Here is a 15111-nt window from a genome sequence, read left to right as displayed (position 1 = left end):
CAGCAGTTCTCTGTACTATACCAATATGGTCACCATGGTGCAACTGTTCTGTAATGTGTGTTGGTGACTATTATTATACTCATAGAGACTATATGCATTTGGGTTGCATACATACAGTAATATGCTGTGTTAGAAGATGTTTCATTGTTGCAGTAAATCAAATCCTTTGTGCTTCTGTGTTTTAAAAACAGCTGCATGTTGAGCAGCTGAGATATTGAATCTTTCTTAACATGAGTTATGAATTTGTTTGTGAATGTCATCCACAGAAGCCACTGCAAATTCAGTCATTCTGGGTCCAAATAATAACAAAAAACTTTGAGATGGTGGGACTGATTGTTGCAGTTTGTAGGTCTTGAGGAAACAAATGACATTTGCAGCTTGTGTTGGCCTTAGCCAAGTGTCAGTTATTAATAATGTATCAATTTATTGATTTATTTAGTTACTTTATTACTTTTCTAATACAATTTGTTATTTATTGTTGCTGCCAGATTGGCATGAGACATTTCCAAATTTCTTCAAACAAAAGGACTGTATGTCATGCAGAAGGTTGTAGCCTCATGAGACTAAACATTGCAGAAACCTCATTCTGTCCATGCCATGGGAGGATGATATATACTGTGCTCTGTATATTGTAGTAATCTAGTACTCCGGCATGCATTTAGCACACTTGCTATGCAACAACTGTTATTTTCAAGCCTTTTGTATAGTGGGCTCACAGTATCAGGGAGGCGTGGAGAAGATGATAGATCCTGAGAGCTCGTTGCATGCAGAGGCCTTGGATTCAAGTACTGACTAACCATTCATTTAAAATAATTTCATGTTTCCCTCCACCAATTCTCTGTCCTTCCAGTGCTATTATCAGAGCAATTGTGGCAACATATTATTCAGAGGATGGCAGCCATTGTTTTTTTTTCCTCAGGGCTGACAAAGTTGTTTTTAATCTGTATTATTTCTTTACAACAGGGATAAAAAAAACACACACACACATTCACACACAAGCGCTGCCAATCATTTAGATGGCGACAATGTAAGTTTGCCACTGAATCATCCACTTTACATACATTGTTTTATATTTATACAAACAACCTGTTAGTTCATCTCTTCCTTTTACAGCAAATGAATCAAATTAATGAACAAATTCTTAGATTTTCCCAAATCACACAAACCTGTAAAACGGACATTGAAGTTTGAAAACATTTTTAATAGAAATAAAATTTTGTATAAAAAAAACTAAACATGCTTCACACACTTCATTAGTTTTCATGAGGTTTTACAAATACATAGTCAGATAGCCAGGCACTGTATCTTTTTGTACATTTTCCCCAATTTTAGGATATGTCAGGACATAAAGCAGACATCATCAATCTATTTAATAACATACATTAACTTGCCATTTAATTTGGTCAGCACTCACATTTTATTCTGCAACACAAATGGTGCTGAAAGTAATACAGAGGGAGGCATGAAAAGCAGCATTGAATTCACAACACAAATGACCCCACAATGTTTTCCTCAAGACATTAGAGGGCTTTTATACTGCTCAAAGCCAACTATTTATCTGTTCAGCGAGCTGAGGGTGATTGATAGAGATATTGTATTCTTTTGCAATTAGATTTTCATTTGTTGAAAAGCCTTACAACTTCCTGACACCTCCTCCTTATCATGAGAGTGCCTGAGAAGGACATGTAAAGTAATGGATTTTCTCAGTAGCTTGTCCATTATGGATATCACCTTCAGGGCATATTGCACGATCCTCTCTCTCAAGGGCATACTTCATCTTAATTCCCCCTCCTAATGGATCTGTACAGCTAAGCTTTACCCTTACACTACGTTTGACCAAGAGAATCGCTAGTGGCAGTGATGGGAGGGTCATCCTGGACGACAGCTCACGGTAAGATCTCCTGGCTAAAATACGATTCGTTTTAACCACGAGCCACCGTTTCAAAGCACATACAGGTATGCAGAGGGCAGTGGCAGCCTCGGGCTAACCGATAATACAAATCATGGCCTCACTTAAGCACAGATAAACAATCACTCACTAGACCTTCACCATTTGAGAACAGTTTTTAACGTACAATAGGCTCAGGCCCAAACAATTGTAACAACGCTGCAACAGAGTGTAAACGCATTCCAAAGATATTATTTTTTTCTTTTTCTACAACACAACACAGGATGTTGAAACTGGCATGCTCAAAATCGGCAGAGACCATCTTATATGTGTAGTCATTGTCATTCTTATTAACTCAGAGGAAACCTGGAAGAGGCAAAAAAAATGAATGGAGTCTGGTACAGATTCGTTGCATTGTTGATATGATCGTCATTTCCAGTCAATTTTGACTCATGAGACCGGAATACATTTAGAAATAAAAACAAAAACATAAACCCCTCTTACAAATCCATGAACCATGTTTTCATGCCTTTGTGGTGTTGATTAATCCCTTGTGATGCCTTGAGGATTTCAAGATTAATTATAGTTTGCAAAACTGGCAGACAACATTAAGAACACCTGAACTCACTCTTGATTTTAGTTCAATTTCAGTCCGCGCTGCTCAGGATGACAGAGAGGTCTTTGAAAGAGGGCATAGCTGAAATGTAAACACTCAAAAGGAAAGCTCCATCCTTCAGTCTCCAGGCCTCTGCCATGCAAATATTTTTCTTTTTTTTTTCTTTTTTTTTGAATTCTTGTGAGGCTGACAGAAGATGGAACCTTACAATTTTCCTGTTATCTGTTCTGGTCCCCTGTCTGCACCTGCACCTCTTTGTGGTCCGTCCTCGTCATGTCACGTCTTTGGGCAATGCTTCGGTGATCTCCACCCATACAATGACACATCCACTGCATGTTTTTCTCTGTCAGGTGGAAATCCTGCATTATGACAAGAGCCTTTGTCCCTTATATTGCATGGTTGCTGTAGCTGATATATGTTTGCTTTGTTGAGAAACCTGAAAGAGAAAAATGAGAGGTGAGTGTGAGAATCAAGTCGCATCAAGGTTAACTATTGTCACATATGAGATGCGGTGTTGTGGTGTGATGTGGTGTCCTGTTTTCCTGGTGTATCAAGTGTAGATGAAATGTCATATCATAACTGAACATCTGTGTTCAGTTGCTGTTTCGTTCCCATGCAGCATTATAGCACAAATGCCGGTAATTCCCAAATATTCCTTAACTCTCTGGCCATATTTTACCCTCAGTGCACGACCTGTATTACTGTACCTACAGCAGATGGGGGTTTCAGTAAAGCCCACTGCCCCCCTCCCCCGCCACCTCCTTCAGTTATCAGGCCTCAACTTTCCAGTTGTCTCCCAAGACCGTGTTAGCTGATTCGCTGAGGTGGAGCAGATAAATCCTGACATATCGCCACCAGATCTAGGCAGTTGGGGGAGCTGGCCCAGACAGGAATTTTTCAATTTCATCAAGCCATATATCCACACTGGGGATGACAATGACAAATGGTGCTTATTCAAATAGCCATGCACTGTACAGCCCCTGTAAACAGTAACCTCATCAGAATAAATTGCTGCTGGCTATCAATTCTGTGTCTTTGCCTTCTCGCCACTTATTGTAACAAAAGGCCCTATTAACCCTCAACAGGAACATAAAGCAAGAGAGGAATTAATGCTGCACTGTTTACATGTTGCTATTCTGATGGGCCTCGCAGCAGCGGGCCATTGTTACTACCGTGCATACAGTCTATATTGATTTCTGTTTTTTGTGCTAACAGTAAATACAATGTCAGCGCTTTTATTCTTCTGTGAAGAGAAACATTTTTCACTACTGTTGGTATAAAGAATTAAGGAGTAAATACAGCTTTAAAATGTGTGACAATAGGCTTGATTCCTTATTAGTGCAGGCCAGATGGAGGGAATGTATCTCTGTTGACAGACGTGAAACCTTTTCCTGCCAGAGACAAGCTGAGGAAGAGCATTTTGGATGTCACATGAGTAATTTCTGCTGACTCATTTGCTGAAGTCATTATTTACTTCACTTGTATAAATCCACAGTCTGTCACTGATACAGTAGTGCTAAGCACTTTTATTGGTATTGAGATTAGAGGGAGGCACGCTCCGAGAGATTCAGCTGCTTCAGAAATGAGAGTAAGATGCAACTTGATTATTTACAATGAGTTTAAACTGGGTTCTGGCCTCTGCAGGTCAGAGGGTATAAATCAGTTGAACATCACAGGCAGGTGTGGTCTGTTCGACTTGTGACCACACCCAGCTGTGATGTAGTGTGATACTATTATGCATGTCTACATCACCGTTGCACAGTGTGTGGAAAGTCACTAGTAGTAAAACATTGCAAACAGGATTATTAGACTGGGTGCAGTACTCTGACTCGCCTGCAAGAAAGCTGCCGTTCTCCAGAAATACGGTCTAATGTAGCATTACTCTCTCTATGTATGAGGGAAGAAGAGTTACTTAGAGTTTTCCGTGTTCAAGTAGACTTCCCTAGCAGAGAACAACCTGGCCAGTGGCTTCCAGGTATTTTGAGTTTGAGATGGTAAATGGTCTGCACTTATATAGCGCTTTTCTAGTCTGTGCAACACATGCCAACATTCACCCATTCACATACACATTTATACTCTGATGCCATGACCTCTTCTGCATTAGAGACCACTGATCAATAATCAAAAGTTAATTTTTTTGTCAGTTCACTAATCAATTAATGCATCAATCATTTCACCAGTTAAAACTGTGCTGGAGTGCAAATGGAGAAAGCAAAAGTTTAAAAGAAAAGGTACCTTTTTAGTATGTGGAACATGTCATGATGTCAAGTTTCTTGTGTAGCCACTAAATTCAATGAAATGATGAAAATCAGGTTTGTGAACATCAAAAGAAAATTACAAAAGACTACAAAATCAATATTTCCTACTTGCTACATTTGAAAGTATATCTGAGGTAGATTTGTAGTTGCATTGTTGAACTGCAGAATATGGTCTGTGTTGACAGCTGTAATCCATTCCTTCAAGACTTTGCTCCCCCCCACACACACATAATTGACAATCCTGTAATGCTTCCTCCTGACTCGCAAACAATATCCATTTCCCCCCTACCAAATGAACAACGCTAGTGAATTTACTGGATTCAGTGAAGTGTTAAATAACATGCTACACATCTGTTAATAAGTAATTATTTGTTACTCTGCTTCCTATCTCCGCAACAATTTGTTTGATTTACAGACACTGAAGGACAAAACATGCCCGAGACGAAGAAAAAAAAAAAAAAGATCCAGCAGGTTCTCAGTCAAAGTCTTCCTCATTAGCATTCATGTTCTTACTTTGCGTTTCGAGGCTTTCGCACAGCTCAGTCTTGGCTTCTCCGTTGGGTCTGAGTCCGGCCTTGGGGTTGAACTTGTTGGACATGGTGGCAGCAGTAACCACGGCCTTGAGGCTGCGTGTGCGCTTGGGCACATTCTGCTCAGGGTGGAAGAGAACCACGTAGACCTTGGGCATGTAGAGCAGCCCCAGGGACACTGAGGCACTCAGGCTCACAGAGATGGTCAGCGTGGTTGTTTGGATGTACATCTGCAAAAGGCAAACACCAAACATGCACAAAACAAACTGTTCAGTCTTTTTTTGGCACTGGCTGTTGCAGCTATTGCTTTATGGGTAGTGGCCTGTACAGTACAAGTGACATCTGCTGTGTATCATTCTAATTAGAGCATTCAATGACCCGTTTGTTGGCCAAGCTGTTGTTGAAGTAGTTTTTACCGTGGCCAAAAGAGGCTTCAAAACTATTCACTGCAAATGATGTGATAAAACTTGATTTAAATCAGCATCTCATCTGCTTTTATGGCACGTGTGCCGAACCAGCCAAGGCCACCTTGTTTGTTTAATTTTCTGCCATGCTAGTTTTAATATGGCCATCACGTCAACCTGAACATAGATTTGATAACACCAGCCGATCCTATTCTAACTCATAACAAGCAGGCTCATAAAAAAGAAACAAGCTCATGAAAATTTTACACATGGTCAAATCCACTGAATCGGGGGGGAGGGCAATGCTGAGTATCATTCTCACTCATTCCATTTTAATTGTTTACAAAGCTGCAGCAAATTAATGAATCATCTTCAGGGAAGAAGGAAAAGGAAGGAAGGAAAGAAAAAGCTTCTGTAATTTCTATACATTGTGCAGTGTTGTGATTGCTTGACTGGCCATCCGAGAGGAATTAACTTGTAAGTTGTGTTACAGAAGTTACAATGTAATGATACTGCAGACTTGAATGCATCCTGACTTTTTAACTATCCCTCTATAAGACCAAAACACTTTACTTCAGTCAAGATATAACAAGAAAATGATGTACAGCCAGATGTATAAATTATGCATTCATACAAAAACTGTGCATACATCATTTCCCACATACAGCCTGATATAGAATGTGTGTAGAGACGCAACTAACAATTATTTTTATTATCTAATAATCCACCAATTATTTTCTTGAGTAAACGATTATTCGTGCGGTCTGTAAAATATAAGATAATTGTAAAACAAATTCCATCCCGACTTGCCAGAGCCCATGGTTACTATGTATGGTCAAAGTGTCTTGTTTTGTCCAACCATAGTGCAAAACCCAAACATAATCTGTTTACTATCATAGAGGAGTATAAAAAACAGAAAATATTCACAGTTGGGAAGCTGCAAGCAGTGAAAAAATCGCTTTAACGATTATTTGACTATCAAAATAGTTGCAGATTAATTTTCTATCAATTAACTAATCGATTAATTGACTAATCGTTGCAGCTCTAAATGTGAGCACTTCATGCACACTTGTGACGATAAGTAACATTTGTTTTGATTTTTGGCTTTTTTTGCAGGCAAGCAGCAATTTGTAAAATGTCAATCAAAAACACATTTATAAACTTAATTTTCAAATAGTGTGATCAATTTGTATTATTCTTTCATTTGATTCATCTTTTTATTTCCCTGTGCTGATGTTTTTTTTAATTTCATGCTTCATTGTTAAGCCCTGTTAAGTCCATCATTTATTATGTTTTAGTTGTTTAATGATGATGATCTAGATGTCAGTACGGATACGATGTACACCTGTACATGAAAATAATGTTCTCCACACAGGAAATGGCCTCCACTTCCTGTCACATGTTCTCTACTCCTAGTCCATTTTCAATATAGGGACTTCGGCCGTATTCAGAGCAAATTAGGTGTTGTGGCCCACCACCACAGGGTTGACTGGGGGTGTGTGGGGATGTGGGCGTGTTTGTGCTCTAGAACCTAACCACTGTGAAACAATCACAAAATAATGTTTTATTGATCTGATTCACCGGTGTTCTCTCTACCAGCGATCCCTCTCTTCATTCACTCTCTATCTCGCTCGACCACAGCTGCTCTCTCTCTCTCATTCGTTGGTGCTCTGAGCTGTCTCTCTCTGTCTCTCTCTCTCTTGTCTTTTTTAAAATGAGTCGGGATGCCAACAGCAAAGCCTTACTTTACTTTTAACATTATCAAACGAAGAGAAGTGTCCTCCCCTCCTTCTAGTAACTCCCTCATGGCAGGATTTTACAGCTCTGATCAGTCTGATCTCTGGCTGTGATTGGCCACTGCAGCCTTCAGCTGCAGTGACGTCGGGTTGCGTTTCTCCAAAAGTTGACTGTTGCTCAACTTTCCAGCCAAAGGCCAGTGTGGTGCTGCTGTGGCCAAAACGCCGAAATGCACCCCCATTCAAATGAATAAGAGGAGTTTCATTTTTGCCGTACTGTCTGATTTGATCTGAATACAGCCTTAGAGGGCTGCAACACAAATGTTGTGGGTGCAGGATTCAGTATATTTATTTTAACCTGGGTAGGAGCTGGCAGTAAGCATCCTCTTCTCAGGAAGAAATTTCATATATGAAAATATGAGAAGCTGTTATTATTGGGCTTTACCATGCAGGTAACAACATTGTCTCTCAGTAAATCATATTTTATTCATCCCAAAATGGAAATAAATAAATGTAAGTTTTAGTGTAGTTTCTCTCTCTTGCTTGTCCACTCATTTATGTCAAAAGCATTTATCAAAATTACTATCCCAAATCCAAATTCAATCAGTAAGGACCAAATTCAGTCTTGCTCTGGATCCTGATGTTTGAGCATCTGGTCTGAATCTGTTGTGATGTGAAACAACCCAGATTATCACTATGTTTCTCACACTGCCTCAAGCAGGAGCTGTTTATTACTGTTCTTTTACTTTTAAAAGCATTTAATGAGGCATATTTTCAGCTCCTGTCTTCCAAAGGCAGTTTATTTAACAGTTAAGCAACTGAAATATGGGTACAAGGAAATGGGCGACATGTGTCTTATTTTCTCTGTAGGATGGGACATGCAGATTTTCAATATACTGTGGGCGAGAATGATCCAGATCTCAAAGGAAATGGCTGGTGCCGGATTAAAAGAAACGCAAATCTTTATTGGGATTTTTCAGAGTGTATTATGGTTCTTATACTATCATAATGTGCAAATGTAATTAAACCACTGTTGACTTATATATGTTATTGTTCTTGAGACATGCTAGCAAATGAGAATCAAATATTTCCGGCAGCCATGAGATTAGAATAAACTAATAAATTCCCCCATGCGTAGGCTTTGTACCATAAACTGTAAACATTTTATATGGTTCGATCTTTGAAGTAGTGTCTCATCCTTTTGACTGAGAGAATTTCCATCTGCTGCTGAGTGACCCCCAGTAGGTCTCTGCTGGTTATTCATCAAAGCAGAGTAACATTTAGCTCCCCAGATGTGACCTCTGCTTGAATATCTTGTTTGTTTCTATTATTTGTGAGTCTCCACGGTGCTTTCCCCCCAGACTGGCCGCATCTCATCTCAACTAGCCCTGGTAACCATGTGGGACCGCTGGCTAGAGTGAAGAATGGAAGAATGGAGGCTGTATGATAGAGAGACAGCTGCAGTGGTCCCCTCCCAGCTGTAGGGAGTGTTAACCAGTGAACTGCTCTGGGCTCGGTTCACTGCTGCCTTAGGGATGGACGGCTGAACCCAAGCTGTTACTCATATAAACAGAAAAAAATGTGGCTGTTGTTTTTCACCCAAGAATTAAAATCTTCAAAGGCATCCTTGTAGTCATTAACATTTAAAATTTACAAAAATCTGATTTCTATATATTGGCTAACATTAATTTATTACATTAACATATTACATGCAAAAACATTTTGAACTAGGATTCTTAAAGATATATATATTTTGTAATTGTGACAAAGATGCGTACTGAGTGGGACATTTTACAACTGGGGAGGCCAACTTTATATTGCTTTCTGGCCGACAAGCAACTGTGACGCAGTTTTTAAATTATCTCAATTGTATCTTTGGCATATCTGTACTGCGGTTTGTTGTTATTCATCAACTACAAAACATAATTATTTAAAAGCTAATCTCAGCTGATATATCACCCTCGCTGATTTATCGTTCTAACTCAAAACACAATTTCTCCAAATTGTCACAATACGATTCTGCCAAAAGTTGATAAATGATAATATTGAATTACTGCTCAGCGTTTTATTTGAAATCAATATATTTCTGTCTGATAGTTCGTCAGATAGCATCGAGTTGCCACTGGATGAAAAAAAACCTCCAATGCCTATTGTTCTGCTTCATGGAGCTACTTTTGCTTACAAATCCTGTTTTTAGTGTCACACCAACTCCAGTGTTCAATTTAATTATTTGTTTCTCCTGATTGCAGCACACCTGAGCATGCACAGGCTGGAGCTCATGAAAGCAAGTTGCTGTAAATCTGACACACCTGTCATCACATTGCCATCAGCATATCTTGCCTGAGGAAAAACATAACCCAGAGTAAGAGGCACATGGCAGCATTATTGCCTGAACTAGATGCAAGGAATATAATGGGGATCTATCAGTATATGATAAGAGGAGTCAAAAAACCTACAGAGGCCTACAAAGAGTGCAACACAGCGGAATGAGAACGCCTGTGATAACTGATAACGTAAGATTAATTTGAGAGTTAAATATAAACAAATTCTATTTTCAACCAGGGACTCTGGAGAGCCTCTGCTGCAGGATGCAATCCATTAAATTCATTTATTCAGGATAATTCTCATTCTACATTAAGCTACTGCATTATTTCTCAGCATGCTATGGAAACATTCAGCAGAGAGGCTTGCTGCATGAGAATTCACCATGATTGCACTCTAATTAAGCTAATAAACAAATAGAAGCCTTGGGGGACACAATAATATAGCTCCATGGGAGAATGTCATTTATAAAGATCATAGTCCTTTGGCCTTGATTAGCGTTGTGGCATGTTCACCCATTATTCGAGCACCCAGAGGTCAACAGCCAAGACCCAGAGGGCTTACTGTGCTGTGGGCCTAATGAGAGCAACAACTGCTCTCTGAAGTCCAAGATGTTGCTCAGCTCCCTCTGCTCAAAAGCATCAATCTTCATTATGTATTATTGGGCCTGCGGGACATTACTGTGAATAATGCTGTTTATCTTCGGATTGAAAATAGACAAAGAGAGAGATGGAAAAGAGTGGGGAGTTGGGGAGGTAGCAGGGATGAACTGAACCAACACTGTTACAAGCACACTCCTGTCTGACATCTGGTCTCGTTGAACTCACTGCAACTCCCACTCTTTGTCTGACTAGTGCACTAACAGCAGTTTTTTGTCGTCGAGTTGACAGTGCCAATAGTGTGATGGAGACTTCATAGAGAAATACACAACACCACTCAATTCATCAGTCCATTCATGCACTATAATGGCAGCGGTTCTTTGTGTGGGCTGATTAAATTTGAACTGAGCCTGTTGTGCTGAAGCCACATTGCTATGCATGCTATTGTCAGGCACAACTCCTCCTCCTCCTCCCTGTGTCTTTGAGACAGCCGCTGATTTATACTGTTTCTCCAGGTAAGCAGGTGTCACGTCTATTCCTGAAGCTAGCATAAAGCACAGCGATCACGCTCCATAGATAGACCAGATGTCCCTGTTTGAATGATAGAGAGAGCCTCCTGTGGCATTTGTTACATTTATCCTGGCACCAGATGACAAATAAATGACAGTGCTTGTAACGCTGAGGCAGAGGCCCGCTGTAAACTGGTGATGAGCACATAGGCAGCTAGATAAGGTAAATCAGGACCCGAAGGAAGTGGAGCATTTAATTTTCTCTGAAAAGCGTGTTAACATGGGCTGTGAGTCTTTGTGGGGCCTGTCATTTACAGTACGATGATTATGAGGTGTGTTTGCTTTGACATGTTAATTCCTTAAATAAGAACATTGTTTATGTAACAGCTCAGAGAATCAGTCACAGATTTTTTTTTTCATTGTATAGCCTAGAACGAGAAAAGCTGGCTACTTTATTGTTCAGCTGTAAAAGCAGTCCACAACAACAAAGTAACTTAGTGCTGTATGGTGTGACTAGACCAAAACTATATTAGAGTGTAAGTAATTTTTTTTCCTACTCAACTCTCTTTTGGTTATATATTAAATATGATTATTCTCTCTCAAATGAGGGGATAAAAAATGTAGGACATTTCCCTAAAGCAGAATTTATATTTTCTGTTCCATTTCATGTCTTACCTTAATGTAGCTCAAGGCAATGGTAGACGTTTTCTAAATGATAAAAGTGGAACCATCTCCCAGCCATTGTGTGTACAGTTTCTACAGGAAATAATAATTAATGAGGGACTCATATAATTTAGAGTGTCTTATACAGGCCTGAGAGGAGTTTTTCAGGGTTTGTAAATTAAATTCATCTGAGGTATGGAGGAGGAAACAAAGAGTAGGACTTAACTTACCCTTCAAAGATTTTTCTCACTTCTATTTTACTATTCAAAGCCATGCTAGCTAATGGATTACCTCATCCTCCAAAAAAGCTGTTCAATCTCTCTGTGATTGTATAATTCTCTTTCATCTTCAGAGAGAGGAGATGAAATGATTAAACAAAGAAGTCGGGGCTGCTGTTGACATGTGACTTAAGATGTGCAACATTCACATTAAAAAATCATGTGGATTTTGCACTTGGACTGTTTTTTTCTTCATTGAGTATGCTACTGTGTGTGTATGATGATAAAGAACATATAGTGCTGATAGTTTCAGTTCATTTTTCCAGAATATATTTCAGTAAATGTGACATAAAACAAGCAGTGTCTATTGAGCTCAGCAGGCCTCTCATTGTTTTCAACGTGCAGAGGCTGTTGCTCTGTGTTAAATGCCAGCAGATATATGGTGTAAGAGAGAGCTAATATGCAGATTCACAGCAGTGTGGACTTTGTGGCGTTAACATAACATGCAGCATATGAACTGCTGGTTACATACTACATTATTAATTTACGTGAATTGGCTGCAGTCATATGCGGATTTTCTGCAAAATTATTTCGGGATGCTAAGCTTGTCAATGCATACACGGTGTCTCTCAAGAATGTTTTCCCACAAAGGTAACTATCACAGTCAGTTTTCCAGGGCAGCATTTTGATGCATTGTTTTGTTTAATCCCAAAGGGGAGGAGGTAAAGATTAATTTGTTGCATCTGTCAGACTCATGCTGTTACTGCTGATAGTGTCCATGCCAGTATGAGGCTTTTCCCTCACCACTGTCCTCCCTTGTAGCCACTGAGCCCCTTTTGTTACACTGCCAAAAGACCTCTTTCAATTGGATCTACACATTTCTACTGTGTCATTGTTGTACCCCTTTGGCTTTGTACCCAGACTGTCCCCTCTGAATGTGAGTTCCAAGTCCAGCCTCCATTTCCATGTCCCTTTTGGATCCCTCTTGACCTGTAGCCTCCCAGTGCTCCCACTGGATGTGATCCAGGTCCACGGTTCATTAGGTCAGGCACATTGATTTAACATGGGAATATGAGTGTGAGCTTGTGTTTGTGTACACAGCTCATCTCTCTCTCTAATGCACAGTGGCATACAGCCGTCACATGTATGTGAGTCACAGTCTCGCGTGCTGCCTGCAGAGTTATGAGAGACTGAACTCATAAAACTGCGTCCAGAGTTGGTAGATTGTTATTATGCTCAAAATCGGAAGGCTTCCACATGACATTCGCTTTTTAGTTGTTTTGGCCGCTGAGTTGCATTCACTTGATTTTTTAAATTGCTCAGGTCATAAAATAAAAGCAGAGTGGAATATTTTAATATAAAGTAAGTGAAAATTGGTCGCCTTTATGGGAATGAGGTAAAAGGATTAGTGAATTACAGTTTTATGAAAAAGTTAACTAATATACAGTGGTGGAAGAAGTACTTAGAAACTTAAATAATAGTAGCATTAACTCTGAAATGTAGTGTAGTATAAAGTAGCCCAAAATGTTAAGTACCTCAAATTAAGTTCCCTTAAAATTGTACTTCAGTAAATGTACTTTTTGTCATTGCCTATGTGTAGCAATATTTTCTTATTAAAAACTCCTGTCCAGGTGTTGATCTCTGCCTGAATACACATTCCTGCAATAGCGGAACTGGGTTCCAAACAGCCTGATTAATGAACCAAGAGGATATAAGCAAAGAAAAAGAAATACATAGTAGAAATGGAAATTATAAAAGTAAGCTAATAGATGTGATATTAAACTTTTGCAGACATAAAAAACAAAAAAAATCAAATTGCATTATAGCAACAGTTATAATCTTACCTTTTCTGTGGATTGTGAGGTGCCAAAGAATATTGGGATGAACGCTAGCCAAATAATGCAGGTCGTGTACATGGTAAAACCAATGGGTTTGGCCTCATTGAAGGTCTCCGGCACCCCTCTGGTTTTAATGGCATAGACAGTACAGGTGACCATGAGCAGCATGCTGTAGCCCAGCAGGCAGATCAGAGACAGGTCAGAGATGTCACACTTGAGTACACCACGAGCCAGCACCGGGTTAGATGTCCTCTGGTCCTCATAGTCAATGATGGCTTTGGAAGGATCCACGCCAAACCAGATGCACACGCCAAGCAGCTGCACTGAAGCCAGGGTGAACGTAATGACTAGCTGGGAGGCCGGAGAGATGAACCTGGGAGCACTCACAGACATCGTGCCCTGCTCAAAGATGCGGTAGATACGATTGGTTTTGGTGAGCAGGGCAGCATAACTGATGCTCATTCCCAGACCCAAGAAGATCCTCCGGAGGGAGCAGATTCCTACATCGGGTGTAGAAATCATCAGGAAAGTTGTGGCGTAACAGAGGAATATGCCAGTTAGCAGCACATAGCTTAGCTCTCGCCCTGATGCTTTCACAATGGGAGTGTCGTTGTAGCGGATGAAGGTGACCACCACAAACAGAGTGGCCATGATGCCAACGACTGCAATAAGCACAGGGATGACTGCCCACGGAGAGCTCCACTCCAGCTTAACAATGGGGATTGGAACACAGCCCGTGTGATTCTCGTTGGGCCGCAAATCAAAGCGACACATCTTACACGTGTAGGTGTCCGCCTGGTACTGATAGCCATCGCAGCGCTCACAGTGCCAACAGCAAGGGATGCCCTTCACGATCTTCTTGCGCTCACCGGGCTGACAGGGGTGGCTGCAGATTGAGGAAGGGATCTGGCGGACACCGCCAGGCCACTGCATCGAACGAACCTGCAAAGGAGGCAGAGAGACACAAATAGACATGAATGGACACACAGAGAGGAACAAAGACAGATGAGAAAAGATTTGTTGTGTAGTAAGCTGTCCATATCCTGTAAAATAGCAGCATGCAGAGTTAGTGATGTTTTATTGATCCAAAAAAGATGCCCTAGACCCCTGGAGCTCAAGGACAATCTGAAGGGTGATTACTTGCTGTTTGGGTGTTTGAACCAGGGCTGAAGTACCAATCTTATGCTCCCATGCTACTTGATTTTATTTATTTATTTAGGTGGGGGGTGGGAAAGGGCAAACTGAGGGTCAAATGAAGCATTCCTCTTAGATTCAGCAAAATTTTCCAGTGGGAGGTCAAATTATCTGAAGGGCAAGACACAAGAGAAACGAGCCAACCCATTGTTTGCTCTGCAGGGAACTGACGCAGTGTTTATCTTCTCTCGCTCCCCCTCTCTCTCCTTTTTTTTTGCTTTGGTAAATAGTTGTATGTGTTCGAAAATCAATGCTCAACTGTCTACGATCAGAGGTATACAAGATAAATTCTGTTTCAGTATACAGCTCTCCTTTGTGGATTTCCCCCCTTTTACA

At 40.4% G+C, this 15111-nt stretch overlaps 1 protein-coding gene across 4 annotated transcripts in view; it reads right to left on the bottom strand.

Annotated features, from left to right (window-relative positions):
- Nucleotides 1–999: 999 nt before the first annotated feature.
- Nucleotides 1000–15111, bottom strand: part of LOC137181157 (metabotropic glutamate receptor 4-like) — a 166731-nt gene continuing 152619 nt past the window's right edge. For 3 of the 4 annotated variants that reach the window (XM_067586602.1, XM_067586603.1, XM_067586601.1), the window contains 3 exons: nucleotides 13588–14523; nucleotides 5276–5522; nucleotides 1000–2940 (listed from right to left, as the gene is read on the bottom strand). In XM_067586602.1, the coding sequence (XP_067442703.1) occupies nucleotides 2891–2940; nucleotides 5276–5522; nucleotides 13588–14523 (1233 nt within the window). In that variant the 3' untranslated portion in view covers nucleotides 1000–2890. Of the gene's footprint in view, nucleotides 2941–4739; nucleotides 4789–5275; nucleotides 5523–13587; nucleotides 14524–15111 lie in introns of all 4 variants that reach the window. The other variant, XM_067586605.1, reaches the window with a different exon arrangement.

This window comes from Thunnus thynnus, chromosome 4, assembly GCF_963924715.1.
Source record: "Thunnus thynnus chromosome 4, fThuThy2.1, whole genome shotgun sequence".
Classification (NCBI taxonomy): Eukaryota; Metazoa; Chordata; class Actinopteri; order Scombriformes; family Scombridae; genus Thunnus; species Thunnus thynnus.
Note: the sequence above shows the minus strand (reverse complement) of the source record. Positions and strands in the feature narration are given on the sequence as shown.